Raw genomic sequence first — 11,464 nt, forward strand, 5'->3', positions numbered from 1 at the left:
GATAACCTCGCTGGCACCTGACCAAAATGACCAATAAGGAGGCAAGATACTTTCACAGCTGGAGGGGGGGGGGGAAACAAAGGGTTCTCTCTGTCTGTGTGTTGCTTTTGCCGGGACCAGAGCAGGAATGCAGGTCAGAACTCCTGTAAAGAGTTAGTAAGCAATCTAGTTAGATATGCATTAGATTCTGTTTTGTTTAAATGGCTGATAAAATAAGTTGTGCTGAATGGAATGGATATTCCTGTTTTTTGTGTCTTTTTGTAACTTAAGGTTTTGCCTAGAGGGATTCTCTATGTTTTGAATCTGAATAGCCTGTAAGGCATTTACCATCCTGATTTTACAGAGGTGATTCTTTTAATTTTTTCTTTAATTAAAATTCTTCTTTTAAGAACCTGATTGCTTTTTCATTGTTCTTAAGATCCAAGGGTTTGGGTCTGTGTTCACCTATGCAAATTGGTGAGGATTTTTATCAAGCCTTCTCCAGGAAAGGGGGTGTAGGGCCTGGGGGGATTTTGGGGGGAAAGTCGTTTCCAAGTTGGCTCTTTCCCTGTTATATTTGTTAGACGCTTGGTGGTGGCAGCAATAAGGTCCAGGGACAAAAGGTAAAATAGTTTGTACCTTGGGGAAGTTTTAACCTAAGCTGGTAAAAATAAGCTTAGGGGGTTTTTCATGCACGTCCCCACATCTGTACCCAGATATTCAGAGTGGGGAAGGAACCTTGACATAGGCTATTATCCTGTTGCGTGTCCCCATGTGTAGGAGGATGTGCCAGCGCTATGTTTGGCCTGACATTGTGCGTGCGCTGAGCGCAATAGATCGGACAATGAATAAACAGATCCATGCTCAGTGTGAGGAAAAGGCCCAGAACAGTGTGAAGGGGGACAGTTGAGTGGATTCTGTGGGGCGGATCAGACAGAAAACATTGGCACTTCCCTCATGTCTGGGTCAGTAACACTCTCGCCCAGCACAGAGGGGAACCCAGAGGGGAGGGGGCATGGAAACGGCTGCAAAGTGGCCACGGGGTGCTGGGTGTTTCAAAGGAGACCTGGGTAGAGGGAAGCCGGCCCCTGGCCGGATCGTCAGCCATGACTGGACAGAACCGGAGATGCTTTGGCAGAACTGGTAGAAATTCTTTCATCGAAACATTTTGTACATGAAAAAATGGCATTTTTGATCAAAAAAAACATTGTAATCCAGTGAAAATTTTCCATTTTGGGGTGAAAAACCAGAAACCAAAAATCAAAAAATAATTGCTGGAAAAAAATTAGGGGGTTGGTAAAAAAAAAAAAAAGCAGGCGGTTAAAGAAAACAACAACTTTCCCTGCACTCCAAACCTTTTTGGGCAAAAAGAGTTTTTTGAAAACAGATTTCTCGCCACAATTTTTTTTTTTCAGAAATCCATCAGGGTTTGAAACCCGACTGTATCATCATTGTCACTCTTGAGTTTTCATCTGAGAACTGACAAATGTTCATGGGATGTTTAGAAGAAAATGAATTTTTAAAAAAATCCCTCATAAAATAATCTGCATTTTCGACCATGTCTCTCCGTTGGGTGTAAGGCCCCTCTTGGCTCAGTGTGTGTCCGTATGTCGCTGCCTGGGCGTAATTATACCTCCGACCACTCCGTTGTCAGCTCAAGGCCACCCCTTAGGCCTCCAGCAGGGACCCACGTCCCTCTCCCCCAGCCGGGGTTTGGGCTGCAGCCACCTTGCACTTCATCAGGTTTCTCCTTTGCTCAGCCCCTGCAGCTTCACTATTTCTCCAGAGACAGTGGCAGGGTCGCCCGTGAGTAGCCAGCTTTACACAGAGCGCAGGGCATTTATTTTAGGACAAAAGCCGTATGGAGACAACTTATAAAACAATAAAAGGGCTCAGCAGATGCGACACGCACCAGATGTCACCCGTCTTCTGTATGGGGGTCCTGCGGTTCTAAGTCCTTCCGACCCCTAGCAGGGGTTTCCCCCTTGATTAAAATGTAGCCGCTCTTGAGACTGTGCATTAATCACCCCCTAGATATCCCAGCGTCTGCAGGGAACCCAGCCAGCGAGCCAGGAACACCCAGCTGCATGTGACAGACATGGATGCACAGGGCTCTGAACAGTCTACGGGCCCATCTCAATATGCTGGTCTTGGAAGCTTTCCTGCTTGCAGGTCACAAAGCTGCAGCGAACGTTTGTAAAGCTGAAACAATCATCTGAAAGGCACGTCTGCATCCACCATGACTGCCCCAGGGTGACATTGGGGGGGGGGGGGGGGAGGGGAGTCTGCATTCCCCACGACTGCCCCAGGGTGACACTGTGAGGGGCCTGCATTCAACAGATCTGCCCTGGGGTGACACTGGAGGGGTCTGCATTCCCCACAAGCACCCTGGGGTGATGTGGGGGGCACTGATCTTTCCCAAGTGGGGACAATCCATTTATTATTTCCCGTATCACAGCAGCACCCAGCCAGGATCAGGCCAATCCGCATATACCTACCTCTCAGAGAGCGCTCAGTGCTGTCAGAGTCGATGCAGCTCCCCGCCCCCGCCCCCATGCCTCCTGAGGAGGGAGTGAGTTGCTCAGGGCCAGGTGTGCTAAGGGATTTGGGCTCCCAAAGAAGCAGATCGGCACCTGAGCCACTTCCCAAAGCCCTCACACAGCCCCGACAGCCATCGGTGTCAATGGGACTGAGGCGCCGGACCTCCCTGGGTCCTTAAAAATCCCCGTGGGGCCTCTCTGCTTCCCTACACACTGAAATCCCTTTGAAAGCCTGGCTCTAAGGGTACATCCACACTGCAAACGAGATCCCTGGCACGGCCGCGGCTGGCCCAGCTCAGCCAACTTGGGCTGCGGGGCTGTAGAATTGCAGTGTAGACGTTCAGGCTCGATCTGGAGCCCTGGCTCTGGGACCCCGCAAGGAGGGAGGGCCAGAGAGCCTGGGCTCCAGCCGAAGCCTGAACATTTATACTGCGATTCTATAGCCCTGGAACCCAGGTCAGCTGAGCCGGGCTCTACAATTCGGTGCAGCGGGTTTCTGATCACAGTGTAGACGTATCCAGTGGCTGAGGCGCCTAGGGCTGGAGTCACACCGGGACTGAGACTGACCCCGCATTGATCTGGGTCCACATCGCCAGACTGACAGGCCGGAGGAAGGTGCCTCTCTGCACTTGGGGTTCTCGCTCTGTCTGAGGCCCGTAGATCTCTGAATCGGCCAGCTGCACCAGGGCACTGGCAGCCGGCTGCATGCACAGCCCCTCCTCTCCTGGCGGCTGGGGATGCTGCGGGGTGAAAACAACGGGACGTCACCTGCCGCAGGAGTGTCTGAGCCATTCCCAGGGGCTGGGGTTCTCCAACCGCCGCCACCACCGCACAGAGGGGCTAGCACAACACCCAGGCCCCACTGACCTCCCACTAAACCTGCAAAATAGGGTGCCTGGGCCTCGTGCTGCCTCTGCAGAGGGGGAATTGCACCCCATAGCATAGAGGGACATCTAGAGGCATGGAAGCAGCTACATAAAACAACCAGGAGGGGGAGACAGAGAGAAGGAAGTGAAGAGAAGTGGTGGGAAATGTTTCCATTTGCCCATGTGCTTGAAAGAACCAGGTGCGACTGCCTGGACACCAAACGCTCCTTGTCCCCAGCAAGGCAGGCGTCTGCCTAATGCAAAACAGCATGGTGGCCATGTCCATGTAAACCGATGGAGCTCTGGTGACTGATGCCAGCTGGGGATCTGGCCCAGGAACAGATCAGAATCTGCCACAAGATCGGGCCCGATGCTCTGGAGCGATCTCACCATTGGTTACGGATGTGATCACGAGGCAAAATCCAGTCTGGGAATCCCTGAGCATAAAGAACATTGCAGATCTGAAATGGATGGAGAGGGATTTTAACATGAAATGGGACTTACCCGGGGGCTGGGGGCTGCCAGGGCTGAGGGAGCTGCAGAAGAAATACAATGACTTTATTTTTAATTATTAGCATTATTGCATTGGGGTCCAGAAACTTCAGCTGTGATTGTGCTGGGGCCTGTATAAACACAAAATCAAAGGCAGCGCCTATGCATACATTTAATTCCAGAAGGGACCTCTGTGATCACTGTCCTAGTCTGACCTTCTGCATGACACAGGCCAGAGAAGGCCCCCGGTAATTCATGCGTCTAGCCCAGAACTTCCGGCTGAGCTAAATCGTATCTATTAGAGGCCTCGGATCCTGATCTAAAGACTCCAAGTGTTGAGGAATCCACCATGTCTGTAGTTAAATCATTCTAGCGGTTAATCACCCTCACTGTTAAACATTTATACGGCTTAGTTCCAGTCTGAATTTACCCAGCTTCAACTTCCAGCTACTGGATGTGGGTTCTGCCTCTGTAAAGAGCTGCTGCTATCAACCAGAATTTAAATCAGATTCTGTTGGTAAATAGCTGACTAAGGGTCGATTAACGACGAGTAGGTGCTGTAATGGTTAACCGAATGTCATTGATGGTTTTAGAGTCCAACAGACCAAATGGTCACTTCTAACCATGGGTTATAGACAACTGCAGCCCCTCCAGCTGACCTGCTTCCATCCACTGATAACATAAGAGCGGCCAGACTGGGTCAGACCAAAGGTCCATCTAGCCCAGAACCCTGTCTCCTGCAAGTGGCTGGTGCAGGTGCTTCAGAGGGTCAGGAGCCCACCTGAGTCCCCGAAAAGGGGCTGATTTCCCCAGGACACTGAGCACTGAACTCTGGGGTTCAGCCCCTCAGAGGCGTCTCAGTGTGGACTCCCCAACCTCGCTGCCCCCAAAATCATTCAGCACTTGGCTAAATCCAGACCCTTGTTTTCCTGTGGGTGGGGGAGGCTGTTCCCTGTGCAGAGGGGCTGGCACATGCCAAGCACCACAAGAATCCTGCAAATGGGTGGGGAGTGGGTTGTAAGTGTGTCCTTCCCTACACCACACCACCTGTCGTTACACCAGTGTCTTTTCCCCCAGACCCCCACCCTTCTCCCCAGACCGCATTGCCTGCCCCTCGGCCCCTGCCTCTCCCCCCTGGACCCTACTGCCTGCCCCTAGGCCCCTGCCCTTCCCTCTAGGCCCCACTGCCTGCCCCATGGCCCTTGCCCTTCCTCCTAGACTCCACTACCTGCCCCTCAGCCCCTGCCCCTCCCCCCTGGACCCTACTGCCTGCCCCTAGGCCCCTGTCCCTCCCTCTAGGCCCCACTGCCTGCCCCATGGCCCTTGCCCTTCCTCCTAGACTCCACTGCCTGCCCCTTGGCCCCTGCCCCTCCCCCCTAGACCCTACTGCTTGCCCCTAGGCCCATGTCCCTCCCTCTAGGCCCCACTGCCTGCCCCATGGCCCTTGCCCTTCCTCCTAGACTCCACTACCTGCCCCTAAGCCCCTGCCCCTCCCCCCAGACCCCACTGCCTCTCCAGTCTGTGCTGCTCTTACCTCGTCCCTTTTCTCAGCAGCAGGTAACCTGTCAGGACCAGCACCAGCAGCAGGAAGACAGGAATTGTCATTCCCAGCCCGACCCCTCGCTGGTAACATTGGAGTCTGGAAAATAAAACCACAAAGGGGACTTAGGGCAGGAGAAAGACACAATATTTGTTTCCCTCCCAATATTTAAATACAAACCTGTCAAGGTTCCTTCCCCACTCTGAACTCTAGGGTACAGATGTGGGGACCTGCATGAAAGACCCCCCAAGCTTATTCTTACCAGCTTAGATTAAACGCTGCCACCACCAAAGCGTTACACAAAGAACAGGGAAAGTGCCCACTTGGAAACATCTCCCCCCCAAAATATCCCCCCCCCCCCCCCAAGCACTACATCCCCTTTCCTGGGGAAGGCTTGGTAAAAATCCTCACCAATTTGCATAGGTGAACACAGACCCAAACCCTTGGATCTTAAGAACAATGAAAAAGCAATCAGGTTCTTAAAAGAAGAATTTTAATTAAAGAAAAAATTAAAAGAATCACCTCTGTAAAATCAGGATGGTAAATACCTTACAGGGTAATCAGATTCAAAACATAGAGAATCCCTCTAGGCAAAATCTTAAATTACAAAAAGATACAAAAACAGGAATATCCATTCCATTCAGCACAGCTTATTTTATCAGCCATTTAAACAAAACAGAATCTAACGCATATCTAACTAGATTACTTACTAACTCTTTACAGGAGTTCTGACCTGCATTCCTGCTCTGGTCCCAGCAAAAGCATCACACACACAGACAGACTCTTTGTTTCCCCCGCCCCGCCCCGCCTCCAGCTGTGAAAGTATCTTGTCTCCTCATTGGTCATTTTGGTCAGTTGCCAGCGAGGTTATCTTTAGCTTCTTAACCCTTTACAGGTGAAAGGGTTTTTCCTCTGGCCAGGAGGGATTTAAAGGTGGTTAGCCTTTCCTTTATATTTATGACAAAACCAAACCCCCTTTTAGGACAGATGCACTGTCAGCTCCCAGGATTTTCTCACACGTATCACAATATTCAGGGCTTTTCTTAAAGCCCCAGCTCCCGGAATCAGGTGATTATATGAGACTCTCAGCTCCCATATTTTAATAGCTAGTAAGTTTCTAACCCTCATGGATGTGGACAGAAGGTTGAAGAGGTGACGCCCTAAAGGCTGAAAACACCAGAAGGCAAATCAAGAGCCCCCAACATTTGTTACACGTAAAATCTTCAGATTTGAAGCTGCTCTCGTGATCGTTGTGCATGTGGGGCTGACGATGCTGGAGATGATATTAACACATGTTCAGTCTCACCCCATTGCCCCCCAATTCCCCGGCACCTCCCGACCCGTCATGCGGGCACACGCCCATGGCTGGCTCATTCACCCTCACTCCTGCCAATTTCCACAGAGCTGCTCCTGGACCTAAGGACTCTTCCTCAGGGCAGGGGCAGGGCCTTGTTCTGGCCTTCACTCACCCCCAGTCACAGATCTGGATTCCCCTTCAGGTCAGTTCCCATCTCTGGGCACTGCAGAAAAGTCATTTGCCTCTGGACTCCAGAGCTCTCCCTGCTGCCAGGGTGGGTCATTGCAGCCGGAGAACAGCCAGACAACAGGTCAGGATACTGGGGGGTCCTTTGGTGGGGCATCTCAGTGGAGAGACCAAAGACCAGGCAGGACGCTCCCTTGTCCTCCTTCAAACCCTTGACCGGAGCACACAGGCTATGAGGCCTGTGTATCACGGGCAGCTGGGCATGGCCAGGCTGGCATGAGCAATGATTGCTGCCCCCTGCCCGGGCCCAGCTGCATCCAAGCTTTTTGGGACAAGGCCTGCCTGGTGCTGGGCTTCCAAGTCTCTGCAGCACCCAGCACCAGGGGCCAGATCCCTGCTCTGACTGTGGTGCTCCCTCGATAACAACCATCACAAAGGATGCCCCGTCCGGCTGCGGGGGATGGCCCTGGGGCGCTACCCTGGGGTTCCCATGGGAGCAGCCTGGCGCACTGACGTAGCCCCTAGGATCCCTACATCACCCTAGCTATGCCGGCATCACCCGCAGTGCAGATGCAGCCTACGCTAATGGAAGGGGATTTTCACACTGAGCGGCGGTAGTTATGCTGACGGAAGCAGTCATCTGTCCACACAGCGGCATCTATGCTGGAGGTTAGGTCGGCCCCTCACCAACATAGCTATGTTGACGTAACTTTTAAGTGTAGACCAAGACTTCGTGTGTTACGGTGACACCTAGGAGCCCAAGTCACGCCCAGGATCCCCACTGTGCTAGGGGCTGTACAAACCCAGAACAAGAAAACAGCCCCTGCTCCAAAGAGTGTAGGCCAAGAGACAACAGCTGGAGACTGACGGACAGACAGACAGACTGGAGCCAACCTTGGGCAGCATGGGACGCAGGGATCTCAATGAAAACTCTCTGCCTCTGGCCCAGCACGCGGTTACCTGGTTTGCACCGGTCCCACGGGATGCTGAGAAAGGAACTGGTCACTCGGCTGTGGTCGTCCTTATGCTGATACCCACAGAAAATCTGTCCTGCCTCCTGGACGGACACTTCCTGGGCTAACTCGTAGGTGAGTTTGCCTCATGTGGCTTTTTGGCTGGACAGTTCCTCCTTGGCCTTACAGAAAGTAACCCGAATCACCAGCGGGTCATAGGGAACCAGGCATCTCACCACAGCAGAGACCTCCTGGGCAGTGGGGGACTTGCTGAGAAAAACGTCAGGAGTAGGGAGACAGCCTAGAAAAACCAAAGGGGGAGTGAAAGACCAGCCTGGGGAGGAGGCTGAATAACTGGGAAAGCTCCAGGTCAGCGAATGCTAGAAACTAAACAGCTCATATTGGGGCCCTCAGCTCATATTGGGGCACGTTCGTGGCTTAACCTGCTATATAGAGAGGTACATAAATGACTCTCACCACCACAAATATCATTATTATTAGGGAATAACGTCTCAGAGACCCTGTTAAGGAGCCGGGCCCCATTGCACCAGGCATGGTACCAGTAACACCAACCCCAAGTTCAAAAATCCTAAAGCCTTAAAAAACATCAGATTTCTTTTGAAAAATAATTTTGGGGCTCTGTTTTTGGCCTTCTGGTTTCTGAACCTTTCAGCCACACTCGAGTCACGTTCCCAGCTTCTCTCTGCAACCAGGCAGGACAGAGAGTGGCTATTTAAAACAAGGAAAGCTGAGATTGTAGTGTAATCCCAGGACTCCAGGAGCTGGGGCTTTGAGAACAACACAAAGCATCGCCAGACCCATGATAAGCTTGCGAGCGGCGGACATACTGCTGTATAGACTTGGAACAAGACAATCCCAGCCGCCAGGAGCTCACACGCTAGATAGGAGCAGAGTACACCCTGTTGTCCTGCCTTCGCCTGTCCCCACCCCCACGTCCATTCAGCTCCCCTGGGTGTCACGGTCAATCTTCTTTCTTTCACTGTTCCTGCAGTTGATAAGCACTCAACCGGGCACCCCGCAGACCCCCTCACTCATAACACTGGGGCCTTGGTAAGGAGACATGGAGAGAGGGAGATTTCAGCCCAGACGCACGGTGCAGCTATTTCCATAGTGAGCTTGGCTTCAGGAGAGACGTGTGACTGTCAGCCATTGTGGGTCTTTCATGTAGGGCCAGACCTGCAGAGATGTTAAGGCCAGACGTCCGGGACCATCTCGCCTGGCCTCCTGCGTAACACTGGCCAGAGACCCTCCCCCAGCCATTCCTCCAGCAAGCCCAGAACTGGTGGCTGAGCTAGCACTCAGCATTCAGAGACACCCCGTCTGGATTGACAACAGAGGATCCGTCGCCTCCCTAGCTCCCTCCCGTGCCTAATTCCCCTCCGCGCTAGCCACGCTCAGCTCATTTCCAGCTCCCGGCCGCGAGATCTCGTTCTGCCTTTGTCTGCTAGACTGAAGAGCCACGTGCTCTTGGCCACCAGCTCCCCATGCAGGGGCTGCTGGCGCCCATGGAGACAGCCAGCTGAGCTGTGGGAAACCACCCGGCTGGGCATGTGCACCCGCTCCAGAGTGGAGCCGCACTTCGACCCAAGCAGGGTTAAAGCTGTGGCAACACACGCCCAGAGACACAAACCCCAGGGGCTGCGCGGCACAAGCCACCAGGTTACACAACACGCAGAGAAGTTACGGGGCTGGTTGCAGAACTCCTGCTGCAGCCTAAGTGAGGGCCACAGGGCCGGGCTGCCAGGGCTCAGTAAATCACCCGTCTCTTCTCTGCCCGCATCTCTCGCCTCCTTGGCGAGGGCCTGAATCCCCCCAGGCTGGAGAGCTGTTCTCCGTCCTTGGCCCATGGACTAGTCATGGCATTACACAAAGCGGAACAGATTCAGCAGGGGAGATCGAGCCCTCACTACCCCCAGAATAGCCTGGAGCACCCACTCCACGGCATAGATTCAAGCTTGGGTGTCCCGCGTCCCAGACAAGTGCCCAAGCCCCTGGGAGAACGAGACAGGCCCAGGCAGTTTGCTGAAGGGGGCCCTCTAGAAATGACAGCAGGGCAATATTCTGGGTTCCCAGGAACGGGCTTTTCCGATTGGCTGACAAGGCCTGAACATTTTCGGGACTGATCCCAGTGTTTTCCCTGATTTTTTGGTTTGCTGGATGCACTGAAAAATCAATGATTCACCTAGCTCTGGTGAGAACATCACGCACTGGCCAGCGCTGACTGGAGCAGGCTCTGTGATGAGATTATCAGCTTCTTTATTTAATTCAACTAACTGTCTTCATCCCGATTTAGTCTGTCCCTTCACAAAGAGACTGATCTATCTACCTCCATACGTACCCATCTACCTATCCGTCCCCATGCACCCCCACTGTCTATCCATCCGTCCCCAAACACCCTCTTTATCTATCTATCCTTCCCCATGCACCCCCTCTATCTAGCCATGCCCCTGCACCTCTTCTATTTATCTATCCGTCCCCATGCACATCTTCTATCTATCCACCCCCATGCAACCCCCATCTTTCTATCTATATATCCCCATATATCCTCTCTCTCTCTCTGTCTATGCCCATACATCCCCCTCTCCATTTCACCCCATATACCCCATCTATCTATCCCCATCCACCCCCTGTATCCGTGTACCCACCCCCATACACATCTATCCATCCTTGTGCACCACCTCTATCTATCTAAGTGATATTTATGGTACCTTTCCCTGGAACTACTCAGCAATTTACTCCTAGTGCGAGTCTCCCCGAAATGTCTCTGCCCAGCGTTACCCCACCCCCAACATTCATCCCCCATCTTTGTTTTTTCTCTCTGAGGATGGCAGGGGGTAGAACCAGCTTCCTCCAACACTCACCCCAGAGGCAGAGGCTCAGAGAGCCAAGCACTGCGAGACCCCAAGCCCCGGCTCTAGCCATGCCTCGTGGCTCCGCGGCAGGCTCCGCTCCGTGGGCTCCGGGGGCAAGGAGCGACTCTTCCCTCTGATCTCTGCTTCTCCAGGTCAGCCGGAGATGCTGCAGGCCTCTCTGCTCTGAGTGTCAGCATCTGCTCTGACCTCTGTGATGCTCAGCCGTGGGCGGAGGGCCCCACCTCCAGCCGGCAGACAATGGAAACTTCTCTGCTCGCAGCGCTGGCCCTTGCAGAGCTGTGTGTGCTGATGCATGACAGCAGGAGGACTGAGGGGGCGCCGTCAGCGAGGGTTTTGCAGCTGAGATCTGACAAGAAACGGGGTCTGGAGGCTGCTCTGGGCACTGGCAGCAGCACAGGAGAAGGCCCTTGCACCCTCAGCGTGGGCAATGTGTGCAGGGACAGACAGGAGGCAGGGACAGATGACGGGGAGCAACTGGATAGCGGGAGGGAGAGAGACAAGGTCTGAGACATGAGACGAATCCAGGGAATTTGACCCTGGGCCCTGACATCAGTGAGGGAAGGGGAAATTCTATGCCCTGTGAGATTCAGGGGTCAGGCTACATCCAACCACCTGCGTCAATGGGCCAGATCCCAGCAAGTGCCAATCGGCCCCATGCCATTGAAGAAGATGGGTCAGGAATCACAGCGTTATCAGTTTCCAGCATGCTTCATGTTG

General features: G+C 53.2%; 1 protein-coding gene across 6 annotated transcripts; it reads right to left on the reverse strand.

Annotated features, from left to right (window-relative positions):
• Positions 1 to 266: 266 nt before the first annotated feature.
• LOC122463617 lies at positions 267 to 11,221 on the reverse strand. 6 transcript variants are annotated; one of them, XR_006287162.1, is made up of 5 exons: positions 10,736 to 11,221; positions 7,861 to 8,154; positions 5,412 to 5,516; positions 3,890 to 3,921; positions 267 to 3,259 (listed from the first exon to the last, which is right to left on the reverse strand). XR_006287162.1 is itself a non-coding variant. In XM_043534454.1 (4 exons), exons 1-4 carry the CDS (start codon positions 6,180 to 6,182, stop codon positions 2,634 to 2,636), a joined length of 795 nt encoding a protein of 264 aa, XP_043390389.1. In that variant the 5' UTR covers positions 6,183 to 6,199; the 3' UTR covers positions 267 to 2,633. The 6 variants fall into 6 exon arrangements, 1 of the variants encoding a protein (XP_043390389.1); XR_006287160.1 differs by lacking the exon at positions 7,861 to 8,154 and having other exon boundaries at positions 10,736 to 11,073; XR_006287159.1 differs by lacking the exon at positions 3,890 to 3,921 and having other exon boundaries at positions 267 to 3,846; positions 10,736 to 11,073.
• Between the last annotated feature and the right edge of the window lie 243 nt (positions 11,222 to 11,464).

The sequence above is a fragment of the Chelonia mydas genome, chromosome 23 (assembly GCF_015237465.2).
Source record: "Chelonia mydas isolate rCheMyd1 chromosome 23, rCheMyd1.pri.v2, whole genome shotgun sequence".
Lineage (NCBI taxonomy): Eukaryota > Metazoa > Chordata > Testudines > Cheloniidae > Chelonia > Chelonia mydas.

Excerpts from the sequence above, each read along its gene's own strand:
- LOC122463617 (XM_043534454.1), bottom strand. The coding sequence starts at position 6,182 with ATGCTTTTGCTGGGACCAGAGCAGGAATGCAG. Across the intron at positions 5,517-6,150 it reads GGACCAGAGCAGGAATGCAG|ACTCCAATGTTACCAGCGAG; the intron begins GTCAGAACTCCT and ends TTTATTTTCCAG. Across the intron at positions 3,260-3,889 it reads TGGCAGCCCCCAGCCCCCGG|CATCCCCAGCCGCCAGGAGA; the intron begins GTAAGTCCCATT and ends TTCACCCCGCAG.